This window comes from Herpailurus yagouaroundi, unplaced genomic scaffold (genome assembly GCF_014898765.1).
Source record: "Herpailurus yagouaroundi ecotype Mexico unplaced genomic scaffold, PumYag 205, whole genome shotgun sequence".
NCBI classification, from domain to species: domain Eukaryota; kingdom Metazoa; phylum Chordata; class Mammalia; order Carnivora; family Felidae; genus Herpailurus; species Herpailurus yagouaroundi.
In genome coordinates, this window is record NW_024412436.1 from 4,968,212 (window position 1) to 4,988,449 (window position 20,238).

At 39.6% G+C, this 20,238-nt stretch overlaps 1 protein-coding gene across 8 annotated transcripts in view; it reads right to left on the reverse strand.

Moving 5' to 3' along the window:
• The window catches only part of DCAF6 (DDB1 and CUL4 associated factor 6), a 136,624-nt gene that overhangs the window by 57,271 nt on the left and 59,115 nt on the right, over positions 1-20,238 (reverse strand). For 4 of the 8 annotated variants that reach the window (XM_040451752.1, XM_040451754.1, XM_040451753.1 and 1 more), the window contains exon 10: positions 18,165-18,425. In XM_040451752.1, the coding sequence (XP_040307686.1) occupies positions 18,165-18,425 (261 nt within the window). Of the gene's footprint in view, positions 1-7,029; positions 7,195-18,164; positions 18,426-20,238 lie in introns of all 8 variants that reach the window. The other 4 variants (XM_040451747.1, XM_040451748.1, XM_040451751.1 and 1 more) reach the window with 2 other exon arrangements.

Genomic DNA, 20,238 nt, shown 5'->3' on the forward strand with positions numbered 1-20,238 from the left:
AAACTTCAATGAAGTAATCGCCATGACAGAAACACAGATAATTTTAAAAACTCCAAGATATGTTGTGCATATTAAAACTGTAGTCTGTTGAAGCCTTAGTTTTTAGGGGCCCAGTGGGAAAAGGAAAAGAGAGGAAAGGAATAGGCTTGTCAGTCTGGGCTTCATGCTTTCCACCCCGGCTTCAAATAAAACATTTAATTTTTCATCCTTTTGATGCACTGAGTTTCCGTGTAAGAATTTGTTCTATAAATGGGTTCTATTGTTTGGAAAAGGCAGCATGATAAAATGGAAAGAGCATTGGTTTGGAGTTAGTGAGTTTTGATTCTAAACCTGGTTCTGACAATAATTAGCCGTGTGACATTTTTAGATCTAAGCTTCTTTCTTCCTGGCCATCCTAGGGACCTAGTAACTTAAGCAAGGCACCAGGGAATAGGAGGTGGCTACTAAGTCCTGGCTTGGGTTCCAGTGTCCCAATGGGGCTAGAATATGTGGATAATAAGCACAGCTCCCCCCAAAATGTAAGATTAATTACTAGTTTCTAATATCCTGTGTTCCAGTACTTAGCAAATGTTAACGAGACAAAAACCTTGCACTTTTGGATAGTCACCAGTTTCTATTCATAATGGCATTTTATTCCCCAAAGGTAGATAAAATATCTTGAGTTGAGAGCGTCCTTAACTTAATAGCTAAGAAAAGTTTTTCAGTATATCCTGATTGCTTCAATTTGTACATTTAACAGTCTAAATCTTGCCACTAGGACCACTTCTATCAACTTTAAATTGTCTACCTTCTGATACGTTTGCTCAGAGACTTTTGAATTACTAGATTTGGATAACGCATGATCATCATCTGAATGATAGCTTTGGCTTATCCTTACTTATCACCTCTTCATCAGAACATTCAGTTCAACAAATCTGCACAACACAAAAAAGAAAGAAGAAATGATAGGATTTCAATCAGTTCCTGAATCTCTCCATGCTTTGCTTTCCTTTCTAAGGTTTCTTCTCATTTATCCATTTCAGGGATAGATACAACATTCCTACCTATGTTGTTTTTCAAGAACAGATAAGATGGTTTTTAGAAGACCAAAACTGTATTCCTTAAAGTAAAGAAAAACTGAACAAAAATTTGAATCACAGTGAAGTATTAGAAAATCCTCCTAGAAAGCGTTTCATGAAATATTTTTTATTTGTGTTTGTTCTACATTTCATTGTACTCTCATTTATAACTAAGAGCACTCAGAAAACTATCAACTCTCTAGGTAATCTTTTTTTCAAATATTAAATTTTTCCACAAACATTATGGAATGTACAAATCTTATGAAATAAAGACCATCTTATTTAATTTTATAGATAAAAATTTAGGAAAGAGTATGTCTCTAAAAAACCCATTAACGAAATATCTAGAATGCTATTATCTCCTCAAAATTATATATTTTCAATCTCTTTAATGATTTAAGGTATTTAAAAAGTTTACATTAAAATAGTATTAAATGAAAAGGGTTTCCTCACTGGTTTTATATCTGTCACAATACTGTACATAGCTGGGGAATTATTTGTTGTTCCTTCCATCTTGAAAAACCAATCTTTAAGAAGAAATCCTTCTTGATCATTGTTTTGTCCTATTTTCAATCTTGGGCACCATGCAGCTGTTTTTTGGAAGGATTATTTTCCTGGCACATAAACATGTGAAGTGACATGTTTTCATACCACTAGATATTCATAAATACAGTACCCATAACTTCTAACTTATAGAAGTACTTCCAAATAGTAACACAATAAAATTAGTTCAGTGCTGATTGTGTCAGTATGTTTGCATGTTCTACCCCATTTGGCTGTGAAATAAATATCTTCCAGAAAGCACCCATTACATAATAAAAATCAGACTAGGGCGCCTGGGTGGCTCAGTCGGTTAAGCATTTGACTCTTGGTTTTGGCTCAGGTTATGATCTCACAATTTGTGAGTTCGAGCCCCACATTGGGCTCTGCGCTGATGGCGTGGAACCTGCTTAGGATTCTCTCTCTCTTCCCCCCCCCCGCCCCCCCATCTCTCCTTCTGACCCTCCCATTGTGTGCTTGCTCTAAGATAAACTTAAAAAAAAAAAAAATCAGATCATATGGTCTCATAATAATTTATTACAAAATGCAATATGGTTGGTTCGCTTATTGCAAGTGTTTAGAATTATTAGTTTTAAGGTAGAGATAAGCTTTAGGCTAAACTCATTCAGTGCTAAGCTCAAGGTGTCTCATGGCCAATTTCTGTGTATTTCCAAAAAATTTGTGTTTTGGTCTCGAAAAAACTCTTTAGCCCCTTGACATCAGAATTTTCTCCAGTGTAGACAAAAATAAGGAATTATAGTCTTTTAATAAGATTTTTATTTTATTTTATTTTTAAATAGCTCCAAACCCAACATGGGGCTCGAACTCAAGACTCCAAGATCAAGAGTCTCATGCTCTACCCTCTGAGTCAGCCAGACTTCTGGGTTCAATTTTGGCTTTTCCACTCAGTAATACCGTAACCCTGGACAAGTCATTTAACGTCTCTATGTCTCAGTTTCTCCATCTGTAAAATGGGAATAATCACAGTATCTACCACATACTATTCTTATGAAGACTTAATGAGATGATCCATGTAAACTACTTAGATAGCACATAGGAAAGGGTCAATTAATGTTACTATTACTTGCCTCTTATTCAGAAACATGATATTGAATGAAAAATAATGATAGGAAGCTGTTCTGAAAAATATGGAACGTGTTCCCATGACTGAAGTTCTAAGACATTCATCACTGGTGTGCCCAGATTCTGTCATTCAATGTAGCCATGGATGCTTATAGAACGAGACTGACATCATATCTGAGTTACTAACTACAGCTTATGCTATAAACAGTAAAACAAGGATCAAATGCATCCATCTGAGAAGTGCTACACGTGACTGTTGTCACGGACAGTGGGGACTAGATGTTGTGTAGAGCCTGCTTGCACAGGATCGGGTAAGTGCTGATTTTTTCCAATATGGCTCAGTTTTGAAAAGCCCTTTTTCAAAAATAATCACCAATATTGTATACCCTCTCGGGGTATAAAAATTACTTTTTTTCTTTTCCAATCGGCAAAACCGTGCCATAAAGTGAAAAAACAGTTCCTACCTGACCCCCTCTAGGCTGGCTCCATGCTCCAGTGGGGCTCTGTGGTGGTCGAGCCAGTACAGCAGACTCCACAGGGTGTTGTCACTCTGAGCAGGAGCCAGCAACCCATGACTTCAAAGGACCTGAAATGGAAAAAAAGAGTCAGGTTTAAAATCAGCAATATGCTGACTGTCTCTGCCATAGCTGTTTAGGGCATTCGTCTTTAGAGCTCATTCAAAACCCTGAATGCCGTCAACTGTGTATGGCTGTGATAGGAGGTAATTGTGAGGTGGTAAGTGGAAGATATTATAATTAAGACAGCCCATTATTATGTGTACTGCTCTACTTAGGAATACAAAAATGTTATACCATATTGTCTACCCCATACTTATGTCATCTCTGTAAATTACGGCAGGCGACACTATCTAAATAAATCAGTAATTGGGAAACTGAGACACAAAGCAGCCAAATGATCAGTCCGAGCTCATCTAGTCATAAGGCCAGGACAAGAATCCAACCAGTAATCTGATGAAGGCAAATTCACCTCTTTATGATTGAAAAAAAAAAAAAAAAATCACTGAAAGCCTAGAAATAAGTTATGATGTATTTTTTAAAAGCCTAGGAAATAAAAGGCACTTTTTAGTTTAGAAAAATAAAAATATTTTAAAGTAATATATTCTGACTTTGAAAAATGAAATTTTTAGAAATTAGCTATGATGGATCAATTAATGTCCACAATACACAGACAATATTGTACCTAATCATTAAGTTTAAGGACATGTTTTAATAATTGTTATTCAAGGGGCGCCTGGGTAGCTCAGTCGGTTAAGCGTCTGACTTAGGCTCAGGTCATGATCTCACAGTTCGTGAATTGGAGCCCCATGAATTCGGGCTCTGTGCTGACAGCTTGGAGCCTGGAGCCTGGAGCCTGCTTTGGATTCTGTGCTTCCCTCTCTCTCTGCTCCACCCCTGCTCACGTTGTGTGTGTGTATGTCTCAAAAATGAATAAAATTATTTAAAATAAAATTGGGGCGCCTGGGTGGCGCAGTCGGTTAAGCGTCCGATTTCAGCCAGGTCACGATCTCGCGGTCTGTGAGTTCGAGCCCCGCGTCAGGCTCTGGGCTGATGGCTCAGAGCCTGGAGCCTGTTTCCGATTCTGTGTCTCCCTCTCTCTCTGCCCCTCCCCCATTCATGCTCTGTCTCTCTCTGTCCCAAAAAAATAAACGTTGAAAAAAAAATTTTTTAAATAAAATAAAATAACTGTCATTCAAATAAAATCTATCTCCTTGTTGAATTTCATAAATTGAATTCCTATTCTGTATTTTTATAATTTGTGTGTTCTAAAAAGATGAATTCTATATTAAGTTTATTCATTTTTCCTCATATCAAAAATTTACTACATGGACAGAACATACAGATTTTTATTAGTCATCCTCTGTAACAAACTATGCATTATTTAACTTTTCCTTATTTAATTACCAAATAGTGTTCTTATGACATGTGAGGACAGAGTAAAAGTAGCATTATCAAATGAACACAGGGCATGTCAAGATTAGACTTATTAGGGTCTCAGATGTCTCGTATGAATGCTATGTTAAAAGCAGATGAGGGACGCCTGGGTGGCTTAGTTGGTTAAGCGTCCAAGTCTTGGTTTCGGCTCAGGTCATGATCTTGCAGTTTCATGAGTTCGAGCCCCACATCGGACTCTGCGCTGACAGCACGGAGCCTACTTGGGATGCTCTCTCCCTCTCTCTCTCTAACCCCCCGCCCCCCGCCACTCATGCTGTCTGACTCTCTTAAAATAAATAAATAAACTTAAAAAAAAAAGCATGTGATACAGAGGAAGCATTTTACCTTATGGTGAAGGAAGCAATACACACTGACTGTTAGCCCTAAGGGTCTCTAATATTGACCATGTAAGACAGCCTCAGGGCCCAATAGGCTGTTAAAAAACAAAGTAGAGGGGCCTGGGTGGCTAGGTTGATTGAGCATCCAACTTCAGCGCAGGTCATGATCTCACGGTTGGTGGGTTCGAGCCCCACATCGGGCTTTGCGCTGGCAGCATGGAGCCTACTTCAGATTCTGTCTCCCTCTCTCTCTGCCCGCCCCTCCACTCGTGCATGCACTCTTTCTCTCTCTCTGTCTCCCAAAAATAAACATAAAAGAAAAAAAATCTCAACAAAACACAACAAAGATAACACATTTCTCAACCTCAAAATGGGCAAGATGTCTACTTTTTAAAGATTACCACAAATAGACGGATTACCAAACTAGATACTATTTAATAAGAAATCTCAGAGTTGGTAAACAGCATCTTATTTCAGAGAGTACATAATCACTCTAAAGCTTATTGTTTTTAAAAAAAATCTGTTTCAATTCAAACTGGTAAGCTATATATGAAAGGATGAATCTAAAAAATATTGTTCTAATGTCTACAATGTACATTTCTTTCCTGCTAACGTAGACAGTTTTATTTTATACTCAAACTCACTTTAATATTTGGTTTGTCACCTGCTAAACTTCAGTATTTTAAAAATATTTAAATATGTGTAGGAACACTTTAACTTCCTTATTGGTTTTTATGTCGCAAAATTTTTGCTTTTGAAACACTTCAGCTAGAGTTTTATGCACAGCGCAAAATCATAGCAAAATGTCTCATTATTAAATGTCATGACTGTCATTTAATCAAGTTTTCCAGTCAGTTTTAAGTACAGGAAAAAAAAAAATGGTCAGAGACGTCTTTCCTTGGCTGATAACACTCAATTAAAAATGAGGCTCGGAATCTGTTCCAAGCATCACACCTATATTACAGTTATTTAAACCTATTTTATTTCACCATGGTATTATATAATGTGCTTCTGTTATCAGCACACGGTAGAACAGCTATTTATAAAGTGGAGGTTGCTAAGTTCTACCAATATATAAATGAATTCCAAGTAATTAAATCAGAGTTCTCAAAGTAATGAATACCCCACCTCTGCAGGGTGGCAAAACAAAGCAGTACATCAAAGTATCATAATCTCATTTGTGGGAGACCCTGGACACACTCTAGTTCCTAAACAAAGATCTGCACAGCACCTACTACGTAGCACTCTAGGACAGGATATATAATACCTATCATCCATCTTGAAAGAATTAAACTGGCAAACTGTTTTATGCTATATAATTCTTCCCACAAACATTTGTGGACTATCGTGAGCTTCCTGGCCATGAAAGAACTGGGCCATTAAAATGCTCAAAGAAAGAGAGAGTGGCACAGATTATCACGGTCATAAAACTCCCATGAGTTTTACGGCGTAAGACTATTCTGGCAGGAGACTGTAGAGTATTTTTGTTGTCCTATATATCAGAGAGTTGATTATGTACACAAGGAATAAGTAGGCAGATACTGAAAACTTGCAAATAATCACAGAAGAGGATGACTGAGTCAGCAGGCTAGCTGGCCAAACGACACCGTAATTCTAAAATCTAGCACTACTACTTTCCCAGGAATACTGGCTAATGTTCAAAGGAGAAACAACAGAAGAAGAAGAGGAAGGGCTAGGGGCCGATAAACACAGGTATCATTTCAGCATGTACGAAATTTCAATAGAAATGCCAAAGCAGGCTCTGAATTCACTAGGTTATTAGAAAGTAGCTCATTAGCGTACACGTAATAAACATCTGCCCCTTTGCAGAAATGTCACAAACCAAATAACGGATTATTCTACATTCAGCTCTCCGGCCAACACCGCTGCCGCCCGGGTTCCTCTGGCCGCGACGGGGAGCGCCGGATGCGACAAAGGCGGGGAGAAGCCGTAAGCGCCATCAGCTCTTTCTGAAGGGCAGGGCAGCGTCTTGTTACACAGCAGCAGTGTTAAGACACCAACTCTACCAGCCGCTCGAGGACACTTGACGTTAATAACCTGAGGCATGAGGGTCCTGGGAAGAGCCCTCGTGAGAAGACTGACCGGAAGGAGGCTGCTGGGTGCGTGCAGCCAGCTCTTGCTGCCTCTGCTGTTCGGCCCTCTTAAGCCTCAGTTGTTGCAGGCGCTTACGGAGCAAAGCTATCTCAGGCCCCCTTAAAAATTCTGACACAGATAGGGAAAAAAAAACAACAAGGTGAAAAGGTAGTAATAAGAGAGGAAACGCTAAGAATCTGTTACATATTAAAGAGAGAAGGGTATAAAGAAAACACGTCTCATGGAGGAATATTAAAAACAAATTACTCACGAGAAAGAAATTACTGATCATCACATTAGGAGATACACTATACACACTTACGTATTCAAATGCGTCTATTTAACCACAATGAAATGAATTACACACATATAGTCTCGAAGGATATATAAGTAACTAAACAGAATGAAAATAAAGTCTCCCGTAAGCAAAACATTTTAAAATATTCCTTTCGTCACTAATTTCATCTTTCTATAACAAAATGATACTACGAAAAATTAGTAACTATCAGTTATCTAATCTATATACAAAATTGCTAACTTCGATCAGATAATAAGGAAAATTCCATTAAAATTATGAAAAAGTTATGCATTTGTAAACAGTTCTTGGAATTTATTAATGGAGGGCTCGCTCTTTAAAAAGTCAAAGTTACATAGTTTTCAGCTGAATAGAATTGTCATTTACTTTTTTTTACCAAAAAATATTTATATAATCTTCAATATTTTCTTAAAGCAGCGGTCATAGATAAAAGTAGAAATATAACATAGAATTGTGCAGATACATTTGAGTGCCTACTATGTATGAGGCATCGTTTTAGGCTCGGGAGAGAAATAAAACACTGAACAAAATAGTCCCTACTCATGTGGAGTGTATGTTCCGAAAGGAAGAAAGACATCAGTGAACTCACATCACACACATATATGGAATATACACGTAGGTGCTCGTGTAAAGCAGGGACAATTGCTGTGAAGTAAACTGGACAGGGAAGATGAGGGGAACAGAGATAGCGGAGGAGGGGTTGTTTTCCGTATGATCACCGAGGGAGGCTTCTCTCATAAGATGATTTTTGAACAGAGACCTCAAGGACTGAGGCAGGAAACCACATGGGTGCCTGGAGGAAACGTTCCAGGTGGAGGGAAGAGCGAGTGCAAATGCTCAGAGGAGGAGGTGTGTCTGGGTGGGGGACATATCACAGGCAATGGCAGAAGAATTTACTGCTAGTTTAGATGCAGAACGATCCCCAAATTCTGGGCCTACGTAACAAGAAAAAGAAGAGTTTGTCATTTATTGTGACGGGGAAAAATGGAGCAGCAGGTAGTAGCAGAGGGAAGAGGAGAACTAACAGATAGCTCGTGGAGAACTTGAGTAGGGACTGACCGTAACACTCTAGAATTCACTAATAAATTGGATGTCGCCGGTGATGTGACTTGAAGTACTGCAAGTGCAAGTGAGAATAAAGAAGTCTAAGAACTGAACTCTGGGACACTGCAGCGTTTAATAGAAAGGAGAAGCCGTGAGTAGGAAGGAGAAGCCAGTGAGGAGGCTGGAGGGAGCAGCTGTGTCAAATGCTGCTAATATGACAAAAAAGACACCTAGAATTAACCACTGGCTTTTGCACCTTGGAAGTCATTCATGATCTTGACAAGCTATTTCAGCAGAAATCACAGGGGCCAAAACGCGACTGGAACAGGTTCCAGAGAAAGAGGAGGTAATGGAGTAGAGACACAAGGCACACATATACTCTTTCCAGATGATTTGCTGCTAACAGGGAACAGAGAGATTGGAGGATGGCTGGGGGGGGCCCGCCCCCCCGGAAAAAAGAGCCCAGGGAAGTTTGTTTAGTTTGGGAAATAACACATATGCCTGTGTGCTGATGAGCAATGTTTAACTGAGGGAAGGAAGAAAGAGGACGCATGAAGAGAAGGGGGCAAATGCAAGAATGCTGTCCCCGAGCAGCCCCAAGAGATGAGCTGCAGTGGTAAGCAGAGGAAGCGGCTCTAAATAGGTCCAGAACGACTTCACCACAACCGAAGGCAAGGCAGAGACGCAAGGGCTGCTGACTTGATGGTGGCGGCACAAAGAATTCTGTGTCTCTCTCTTGTTGACGCTGGCAGCAAATTACACAAACCACCCGACGACTTCTAGCCTCTATACCTGGAGTATAAAGGTGCAAATTTGGTTGTTTCCTGAATCAATCGTGCCAGAGATATTAACATCTTGTTACCAAGTTCTCTACTTATAAAGAATTTTATTCAGTCAGCCGACTGGCAGTTAAGATTTAGCAAACAATTCAAGTATCATCACAGTCTCCCAATGCTAGGTTCTTCCTAGGAAATTTTCTAGCACTGAGCAGGACGGTATTCACTGACGAATAAATTGGGATGCTCAGTGGCACAGTGCCTTCTTTTAGGTATAGACATATACCGTATTTATTGATGGCATAACAGCAATGCTTTAAGGAATATAAAGAATTACTGTGCACCCATAAAGTTTGTTATTTTACAATTCAAAACAATTTACCATGAAGAGACTACGTATACGTCAAACTTTGCTAAGAAAACAAAAACCACAAAAAAATTCACCTGACTTCATCATCATTTCAAACCCTCTCTCTGGAGCTGCCAAGTGTTTCATGGGGATAGGAGAGTCTCCATCTAGATCCACTATGCGATGTAACATATAAACAGCGGGCTCTAAGTGCAAGCCCTGATGCTCTATAACTCGGAAAATCAACATTTAGTTAGGATAACGTCCCGAACTATTTATTCAATGCTTCTGGTGCATTTTAAAGAAGAATTTGCTTCTTTACTTTTAAGGCTGGTATTGTGGCTTCCCCCAAGCCCCCGGCTTAAGACAAAAAAATGAAGCTAGGTACAGAAGTTGCCACAGCTAACTAGGAATGGCAAATATTAAATTAAAAATTCCAAACAGACTAAGCAGACTAAACAACCAGACTAAACAACAGTCTTGCTAGCAGGTAAGATACATACACATTATGTCCTTTAAAAAACACATAAACATATAATTTATAATGCGAATAAATGCACTGAGAGTTAGTTTTTGTTGACACGAACCAAAATGGAAAGTGAATATAATGAATACTTTGGGGTTGAATTTTAAAAGCAACAAAAAACCCCTCAACAATGTGTCAGGAATTGCTTATGGGAAATCCGTACCTCCATCTCCTGAAACGACCTGCCCACTGCCTATTTTCCGCTGAAGGACTCTGGGCTAATCTCCCCAGTGATGTAGTTCCCACTGAAATGGAAGAACAATAAACTACAGCTGACCCGACAAAGGTCCCCTCAGCTCTAACCTCATGTCCTGCCTCCAATACATAGGTTCTTTTGTCCCGGACACTGCATTACTTCTCCATCTAATTCGGTGGGACCTCATCTGCCTGCTGTGGCTCTGTCCTCCACCCCACCTTGCTTCTTGGCCGGGTGATCCTTGTGCATTTTTTCCCTAGAACTGTCACTCCTTTACTGACTTCCAAGTTCCTTTGGTCTCTTCTTTGGTCTCCCCAAAGTGACCATTAACCTAATATTTCCACTTGCTTCTAATCTATATACTGTCTCTACCTCGACTGAGTAGACTCTGGTCTCCTTTAAGGAAGCTGTAATCTGGACATTTGGGCTTTGAAAGATTTGCTTTGCTATACTGTACAACAGAGCAGCTGCTGTTCCCGGTAATTTTTCTACAGAGCTCAATTTAACTGTAAAGATTTTGAATAGACCTAAATAAATGTGTAAATCTGGACAGTTATTTGTAAATAAGCAGGAATTCACACATGAGGCATATCATATATTAAGTACACTAAATTCTCATTGTCTGAGTGGTCCATTTAATTAGAAGCACACGGATCCCTTTGGTGACTCACTTCTCAAGGTGAGACCTCTATGTACTGACAACCCCATTCAATCCAAAGAAAGGGGCTTCTCTATACATATTCCTTTATCTAGATTAAAATAAAAACATTTGGGGGCACATGGGTGGCTCAGTCTGCTAAGTGTCAGACTCTTGGTTTCGGCTCGCAGTTTGTGAGCTTGAGCCTCATGTCACGCTCTGCGCTGACAGTGTGGAGCCTGCTTGGGATTCTGTCTCTTCCTCTCTCTTTGCCTCTCCCCTGCTCACGTACACTCTCTCCCTTTCTCTCTCAAAAATGAAAATGAAAAATAAAACCATTCTCAAAAAAAGAAACAAGTCATAAATCAATCCAAAATGAACAAAATAATTACAAATTTTCTTCTTCTTTTTTTAAAGTAATCTCTATGCCCAACATGGGGCTTGAACTCACAACCCCAAGGATCAAGAGTTGCATGCTCCACTGACTGAGCCAGCTAGGTGCCCCAAAATAATTACAAATTTTAATAAGTGATGGAGTGCCTGGGTGGCCTGGTTAAGCATCCGACTTCGGCTCAGGTCATGATCTTGCGGTCCGTGAGTTCAAGCCCTGCGCTGGGCTCTGTGCTGACAGCTCAGAGCCTGGAGCCTGTTTCAGATTCTGTGTCTCCCTCTCTCTCTGCCCCTCCCCCGTTCACACTCTGTCTCTCAAAAATAAGTAAATGTTAAAAAAATTTTTTTTTAATTTTAATAAGTGATTATCACAAAGTAAAGAGGGCTATATAAAAAACATTTTAGTAAAGAAAGATGAATCTAGCTACGGTAAGAATGAAAGACCTCCTTTAAGTGACACTTGAACTGAGACAAGGAAAAAGAAGTTGGCTACAATAAGCCGGGATGGAGGGGGGAAGCTTCTCGGTAAGAGAACAGTAAGTACAAAGGCTCAGAATCAGAAACAAAGAGGCAGAAGAGAACCTGCCTGGCACATTCAAGGAAATAAAGGAAACCAATGCAGGTAGAGCATAATGATCCCTGGGAATTAAGAAAGTGATATGAAGTGAGGTTGGAGAGGGGGGCAAAACCCAGACCATGTCGGTTTTTACAGACCCACGGTGTAAGAAAATTTCAGTTTTTTTAAAGTTAGACTTCTAAGTGCAATTAGAAGTCTTTGAGGGGTTTTAAACAGCAAAGTTACATAATCTGATTTAATACTATAAAATACTCATCCTGGCCTTTGCATGGAGAATAAATGATAAGGGAGTGAGGGTAGATACAGGAGATCAATTAGCAGACAAGAAATGATGGTGAGATGTAAGAAGCAGAAGTTATTTTAGACACAAACCAACAGGACTTGCTGACGGACTGAGCGTGGGACATGTAGGAAAGCAAGGAATCAAGAATAACACAGACGCTGTTAAAATAAGCAAACGGGGCAGGTGGTTTTAAATTTACTAAAATGTAAAATGGCTAATATGGAAGAGATTGGCAGACAGGAAGGACAGGAGGTTAAATTAAGTTTTAGTTTGGACGTGTTAAGCTTAAGATATCCAAAGACAACTAAAAAGAAGGGTCAAATAAGCATTTGGACATAGGACTTTGTAACTCAAAGCAGAGATCAGATTGTCGACATACATTTAGAAATCTTCAACTCAGAGAAGCTATTAAAAGTCACGTGAGGGGCACCTGGGTGGCTCGGTCAGTTGAGCAACCAACTCTTGATTTCGGCTCAGGTCACAATCCCAAGGTTATGGGATCGAGCCTCGTGTCGGGCTCCCTGCTGGACATGGAGCCTGCTTAAGATTCTCTCTTTCAATCTCTCTCCCTCCCTCTCTCCCTCCCTCCCTCCCTCCCTCCCTCCCTCCACCCTTGGCCCCTCCTGCAAGCTTTCTCTCTCAAATTAAAAAATTAAAAAATAATTTTTTAGAAGCTATGTGAATTGATGCAACAACCCCCCACGGATACAGAATAGAGCAAAGAGCACGGACTAAGGATTTCTACTAAAATATTCAGAAGTGTAATAGAACAAGAAATATCAACAATGATTACTGCAAACCAGCTACAGTTGATAATAAGAATAAATAAGCAAAGTGGTATCAGATGCCAAGAAAAGAAAGTGTTTTCAGAAAGGAGTGACAGACTATGTTAAATGCAAATGGATTTAAAAACCTGGTAAGATACCAACAGAGAGGGATAAAATTTGGCAAATTTGGCGAAACATAAGTCACTGGTGACTGACAAAAAGTTTCAGTGGAAACGGAGTTGAAAGGCAGACAGGAGTTGGTGGATAAACACACGGAAGATGGTAAGAAAATGGAGACGGTATATGCGAGCAACTCTTTTGAAGACTCTAATTATACAAGAAGCAAAGACACAAGTCTGGAGGAGAACGTGGGATAATTAAGGGAAGATTTTTTTAAGACAGGAGATAATAACAGCTCATGTCTGAGGTGGAAGAGGACCAATGCAACAGAAAAGGCAATAATAATGATGCTGGAGAAGAAGCAAAGTCCCTGAGAATTTGGAAAGGGATGGGAATTGCACTGTCTAGCCTTTGACAGGAACAGACACACTTCTTCTCAAAATGTGTCTGCTTCTATCACAGATGCTAGAATGTCAGGAGATTCGAAAGTAGGAAAAAGTGCCCCCCATACCGCCCCACTGTGAATGAGAAGGTTATCAGCTTGGGGATAGGATGACGGTAAAAGGGGAGTGCTAAAATTCTGGGAGACAAGAAGGTGTGAAATAAACACTCTGGCTAGTTGTTGAGCAGCAGTGTTGAAAGACTGTTCTGACACGGCACGGAGCACCCAGTGAAATGTGTGGTTGTGACTTTCTTCACTACGACGCAGTGACTCAATTGCGGACTAAGAGAAGGCAAATAATTAGGTTCACAGATGGCACTTTGCCAGGCAAGTTTTCATGTTCCCATCGTTCCTTTCCTTCCCCCCAGCAAACGTGACAGAGGAAATACAAGGGGCATAAAGGAAACATTCACACAAAGTGGATCCACAGCAAAGGAGGAAGCACACTTTCCATTCCATGTCTATGCAAGGCCATAGAGGCACGCCTTGAAGATACTGCGGGTTTGGTTCCAAGGTACCGCAATAAAGCAAATATCCAATAAGGCAAGTCAACTGAATTGTTTGGTTTCCTAGTGCATATAAAAGTCACCTTTACGCTATTCTGTAGTCCATTAAGTGCGCAACTGCATGATGTCTAAAAAACAATATACATACCTGAACTAAAAATCACTTTATTGCTCAAAAATAAAAATAAAAAAGTAGCCATCATCTGAACTTGCAGCGAGTCACAATCTTTTCGCCCGTGGAGAGTCTTGCCTGGATGCTGACGGCTGCCGACTGACCAGGCTGTTGAAGGGCGGGATAGCTGTGGCATCGGCTCTCTTCCTTCACTAATGGTTTCTTCGTAGCAGCTATTTTACAGCATTTTACCCACAGTTGAACTTTGAAACTTCAAGTCTATCCCTCAAACCCTGCCACTGCTTTATCAACTAAGTTTATGTAATCTTCTAAGTACTTTGTTGTCATTTCCACAATCTTCACAGCATCTTCACCAGGAGTAGATTCCATCTCTGGAAACCACTTTCTTTGTTCATCCATGAGAAGCAACTCCTCGTCCCGTCAGGTTTGAGGCTGAGACTGCAGCCATTCGGTCCCATCTTCGGGCTTCGCTTCTCATTCCAGTTCTCGTACTGTTTCCGCCACACCTGCAGTCACTTCCTCCACTGAAGTCTGCAACCCCTCCAAGTCACCCATGAGGGCTGGAATCAACTTCTGCCAAACTCCTATTCATGTTGATATTTTGACCTCTTCCCATGAATCATGATATTCTTTTTATTGATTTTTTAATTTTTTTAAATGTTTACTTGTTTTTGAGAGAGTGCGAGTGGGGGAGGGGTGCAGAGAGAGGGGGACAGAGGATCTGAAGCAGGCTCTGCACCGACAGCGGTGAGCCCGATATGGGGCTCGAACTCACGAACCTCAAGATCATGACCCGAGAAGAAGTCAGGTGGTTAACAGACTGAGCCACCCAGGTGCCCCATGAACCATGATATTCTTAATGGCATCTTGAATGGGGAATCCTTTCCAGAATGTTTTCGATTTACTTTGCCCAGATCCATCGGAGGAATCACTGTCTATGGCAGCTAGCCTTACAAAAGGTGTTTCTTAAATAAGAAGACTTGAAAGTCAAAATGACTCCTTGATCCAAGGGCTGCAGAATGGATGCTGTGTTAGCAGCATAAAAACATAAATCTTGTTGTACATCTCCATCAGAGCTCTAGGGTAACCTGACACATTGTACATGAACAGGAATATTTTGAAAAGAATCTTTTTTTCTGAGCAGCAGGTCTCAACAGTGGGCTTAATATTCAGCAAAACCATGCATCCAGACTTGTTCCATTTCTAGAGCACAGGCAGAGTAGATTTAGAATAAATCTTAAGGGCCCTCGGATTTTCAGAATAGGAAATGCTAGCTTCAAAACTTTTCTCCTGCAGCTTCCTCACCTCTCTGGGCCTTCACAGAACTGAAGAGAGTGAGGGCCTTGCCCTGGATTAGGCTTTGGCTTAAGGGAATGTTGTGGCTATGCAGACCACTAAAACTTTCTCCGTATCAGCGATACGCCTGTTATGCTTTCGTTATCATTTGTGTGTTCGCTGGAGTAGCACTGTTAACCTCCTTCAAGAACTTCTGTATATTCGCAACTTGGCTAACCGTTTGGCACAAGAAGCCTAGCTTTCTGCCTGCCTATCTAGGCTTCTGACGTGCCTTCCTCACTGAGCTTAACCATGTCTAGTTTTTTATTTAAACTGAGAGATATGCGACTTTTCCTTTCACTTGAACACTTAGAAGCCATTTTAGGGCTATTAACTGGCCTAATCTCAATACTGTTGTGTCTCAGGAAATAGGGAGGCCCAAGAAGAGAGAAAAAGAGAGCGAAACAGTTGTTTGGAAGAGCAGTCAGAACATCTGCACATTTACCGAGCAAGCTCCCTGCCGTGTGTGGGTGGCGTCTGTGGTGCCCCAAATCAATGACACTAGTCACATCAAAGATCGCTAATCACAGATCACCGTAACAAATATGGTAATAGTGACTAGGTCTGAAATACTGTGAGAATTACCAAAATGTGACACAGACACGAAGTGAGCAAACACTGTTGGGAAAATAGTGCCAACAGACTAGCTCCACGCAGGGTTGCCACAAACCTTCGATGTGTAAAAAACACAATATACGCAAAGCACAACAAACTAAAGCACAATAAAAGAAAGTATGTTTGTCATAAAAATCATGGCTCTGAGATGACACTCTGCCCTATTCCTAGTATCCATAAACCTATCTGAACCTAGAAGTGCAGAAGAGATGGGGCCGGGGGGGGGGGGCGGGGGGGGGGGGGAATGAAGCAAAACAGAAAAACTCATTAAGCCCTTATTGTTAAAGGGATAATCAAAGCTTGCTATCAAAACAATTCCAGGCATAATCTTTAGATGTTACATCTAACATCAAATCATTTTCTTCAACAGCGATACTATCTTCACAACATGGAAATATTCCAATGTTCCATAGTGCAGTCAACCAAAATTCTTTTGAGACTCTACCAGTTAAAACTATTTCCTTACATCTTTAAAAAAAACTACAGGCAAAGGTGCCAATTAATGATCAAAACAATGATCACGTGATCATCACAAATGTTTTTTCTATTTTGATGATTCAAATTGCTACTTAATACTTACATTAAATATTGAAAGGGATTTAGCAATCTGAAATGCAATATTAACTGTGTTAAATATCTGTAACAAAAAAAGAATAATGAAACTCCAAACTAAGTACTTTACTCAGAAGTGTGTTTAAAAAACAGTGGAGTTAGAACTCAGTGGAACATGAATATAAGCCGGGGAATGTTCTTGCTCAGTTTTCCTGATAACTTATAACTGATCAGAATCTTTAAGAATATTTCCAAGAATGCTACTACTTTTTTTTTTTTTTTTTTTTTTTTTTACCAACTTTACCTGCTCTGACAAACCAACTTTGGACTGATTCTGTCCCTATTTCGCAAACACTCCAAAATATTTTATTTTCCCATAAGCTGAAACGTGAACTATGTCAATTAGAGAGTAGAAAACCTGATTTTATAGCTCTGCTTTAGCTTATTATTACAAACTGTCCACAAGTGTTAATAGTTACATAACTGACTCTGGCTTCTATTTCCACAGAAACTGGAAATGAATGACCAAAATAAGACATACTGATAAAAAAAAATGCCTGCTATAAAACACCCCATATTTGGTGATCTAGTATCAGATTTCAGAGTGGCAAGAATAAAGTGACAGCTTGTGGCAGTTAAGCTGTTAGAAAAATTTTATAGGTTTTAGCTTAGGCCTGCCAGCTGTATCACTAGTTGCTAATTTTTCTTGTGTGTCAAGTAAAACGTTTCTTCAGAAGAACCCAAAGAAAAACACGAATAAAATCTTAGTGGTCATTATAATTACGTGTACACAGTTAAAATGCCAAGTAAATTATATCTGCTAAAAATTACTCTTATAAATACTAGTACATTCCATAGTTGGGGGGGGGGGAAAGTTGAACATGAGGTGTTTTAATACTGAGGGAAAAAAGTATTTTAGCAGAATTTAGGAATTGACATTTTCCCACTAACATCAAGTACCAAGAAGACAAGGACTTGTTAAAACAATTCTCTTTCATGTAAATATAGGACAAATAATTCTTTCGGTAAGTTGTATATGTTGTTGACAAGAGATGTTACCAAATGCACCACACAGAATGTATTAAAAGTATTTCCGGATTTAAAGAAAAATAATAAGAAATATAAATGCATTAGAACTAATAATGATTAGGGCTATATTTTCATGATCACTTTAAAACAGACTTATAACCAAATAAGTCTAGAAATACATTTTGGTCTATAACGGTATATAAAAGTAATCTTAAAGGCAACTGCATTAAACTATGTCAAAACACTATCTGCCGGTACCTATATTTTTTAAAGGACTGTCTTAGGTAAACTGAAGATTCCTGATAATTGTTAAATTCATTCAAGTTAGGCACACTTGAAGCTTGTGTTTATGTTACATGTTCACGCATTACGCGTCATTTTGATCATTTATTCTGGCAAGAATGAGTTCATGTGATTTAGTATCTTTCACATCAGCCCATAAAGAAGTTTTCATTATCAGAAATCATCAGATGAACCGCAGCCTATTTAATGAGTAGCATCCTCACCAGACTGATGATGTGTGTGGCGTCCAGATGCCTCAACAGCCTGCCTTTGTTCGTTGTCTGGAGAAGACAGCAAAGAAGTAGAATGAGGGCTTTCTGTAGAAGATGATGTCGAATGAGCCTGAGCTGACGCTGTAGAGGATGTCGAAGGCTGAAGAAGATGTTCGGCTGAAGGATCTACTTCCATTGCAGTTTCACCCACTTCCAAATCAGAACTCGACGGGACCGCAGGAAGAGGAGAAACATCTGACTGGCTCGTTGCACCTTCAAAGAACACATGTTAATGCAAATTCAAATACTAACTGCTTTCCAAAACCAACTACTCTAAAGAGATACGTTAAAGAAATACGTGTGTACTGGGGCGCCTGGGTGATTCGCTCGGTTGAGCGTCTGACTTCACCCCAGGTCATGATCTCACAGCTCGTGAGTTTGAGCCCCACGTTGGGCTCTGTGCTGACAGCTCAGAGTCTGCAGCCTGCTTGGATTCTGTCTCCCTCACTCTCTGCCCCTCCCCCCACATTCGCTCACTCACTCTCTCTCAAAAATAAACATTAAAAAAAATTAAAAACAAACAAGAAATACACGTGTACTTGCACATGCATGTACATACACACAGATTTGTATAATTTCAGGATATCAAATGCAGCCAGTGGTGGTCTGATCCATTTAACCATATAAGTTGATCAAGAGGGGGGAACATCTATCTACAGAACATTTTTGTTAAAATAATCCACCTTTCAAGCTCAATATGGTACCTTCGTTTATACAAAGCTAAATAATAGCTTGTGAAATGCCTATAAATAACATCTAGTCTCTTTAATTTAAAGATGATGGTTCTGACTTAATGACTGGATAATAGGAGAGTGGATTTTATTAATATCTTTCCATTCTACAACATAATGTATTTGAAATATTTAAGAAAAATATTACTGGGAAGAGTAAAGTTATAAATAGGTCAAAACAAGGTTAAGTTTCTGATTCCTACATCATTAGCAATGTTTTAACCATTAAACTAACATGCTCGGTCATGATTTAAAAAGACTTGAGTGTCTACTATGTGCTATGCTAGGCTTTGTGCTATCTGCAAAGGAATAATTAGGAATAATCAATAAACATTAACAATTTTCCCCAAGCCTAGATGTTATTAAAAGATGGAAAGGACTAATCAAGTTCATATCTTGCAAGATGCAACTGCCACAGAATATGAAACTTTTTCTTTTAATGACCATGGTTTAAATAATTCTTATTTCAAATTTAAGCACAAATACAATAACTCTTTTTTTTTTCAACGTTTATTTTTTATTTTTGGGACAGAGAGAGACAGAGCATGAACGGGCGAGGGGCAGAGAGAGAGGGAGACACAGAATCGGAAACAGGCTCCAGGCTCTGAGCCATCAGCCCAGAGCCCGACGCGGGGCTCGAACTCACGGACCGTGAGATCGTGACCTGGTTGAAGTCGGACGCTCAACCGACTGCGCCACCCAGGCGCCCCTCAAATACAATAACTCTTAAGCAAATCCCCAGCCTAAGGAATTTTTTAAAAAGTTAATTGAGATGCAGGAGTTAACGTGAACCATTTATAGATAAAAATCAATATAACTTTTTATTTTGGTGTTTTAACAACTTAGGAGTTAACATTCATACTCCTCATTTTTGACAGAGAGAAGTAACTTGCCAAAGACCCCAACTCCAGAAAGTAGTGAACCAAGATATGAAAACGGGTCAGCTAGCACCAGAAACAGCACTTAGAAACCAATGCCTGGGTAACCAAAAGGAGAAACTATTCCATTATATAAACCTTCTTTATCTACAGAGTTTTATATATTTCCATTTTCAGAATGCATACAAAAGGGACTTCAAAGGGGACGATCAGACGTCCTTACCTTTTTTTTTTTAGAAAAGCAAAAACAAGGGCTAGGCCTACAACACGAAGGGACAAATTATACTCAGAACCCTTGGTCCTCTACTGCTTCACACAATACAGTTAAGAAATGTGTGATGATTATAGATTATTACATATATTATATATAAAATGGTATAAAATGGATGATATAAATAATACAGACATCAAGGGCGC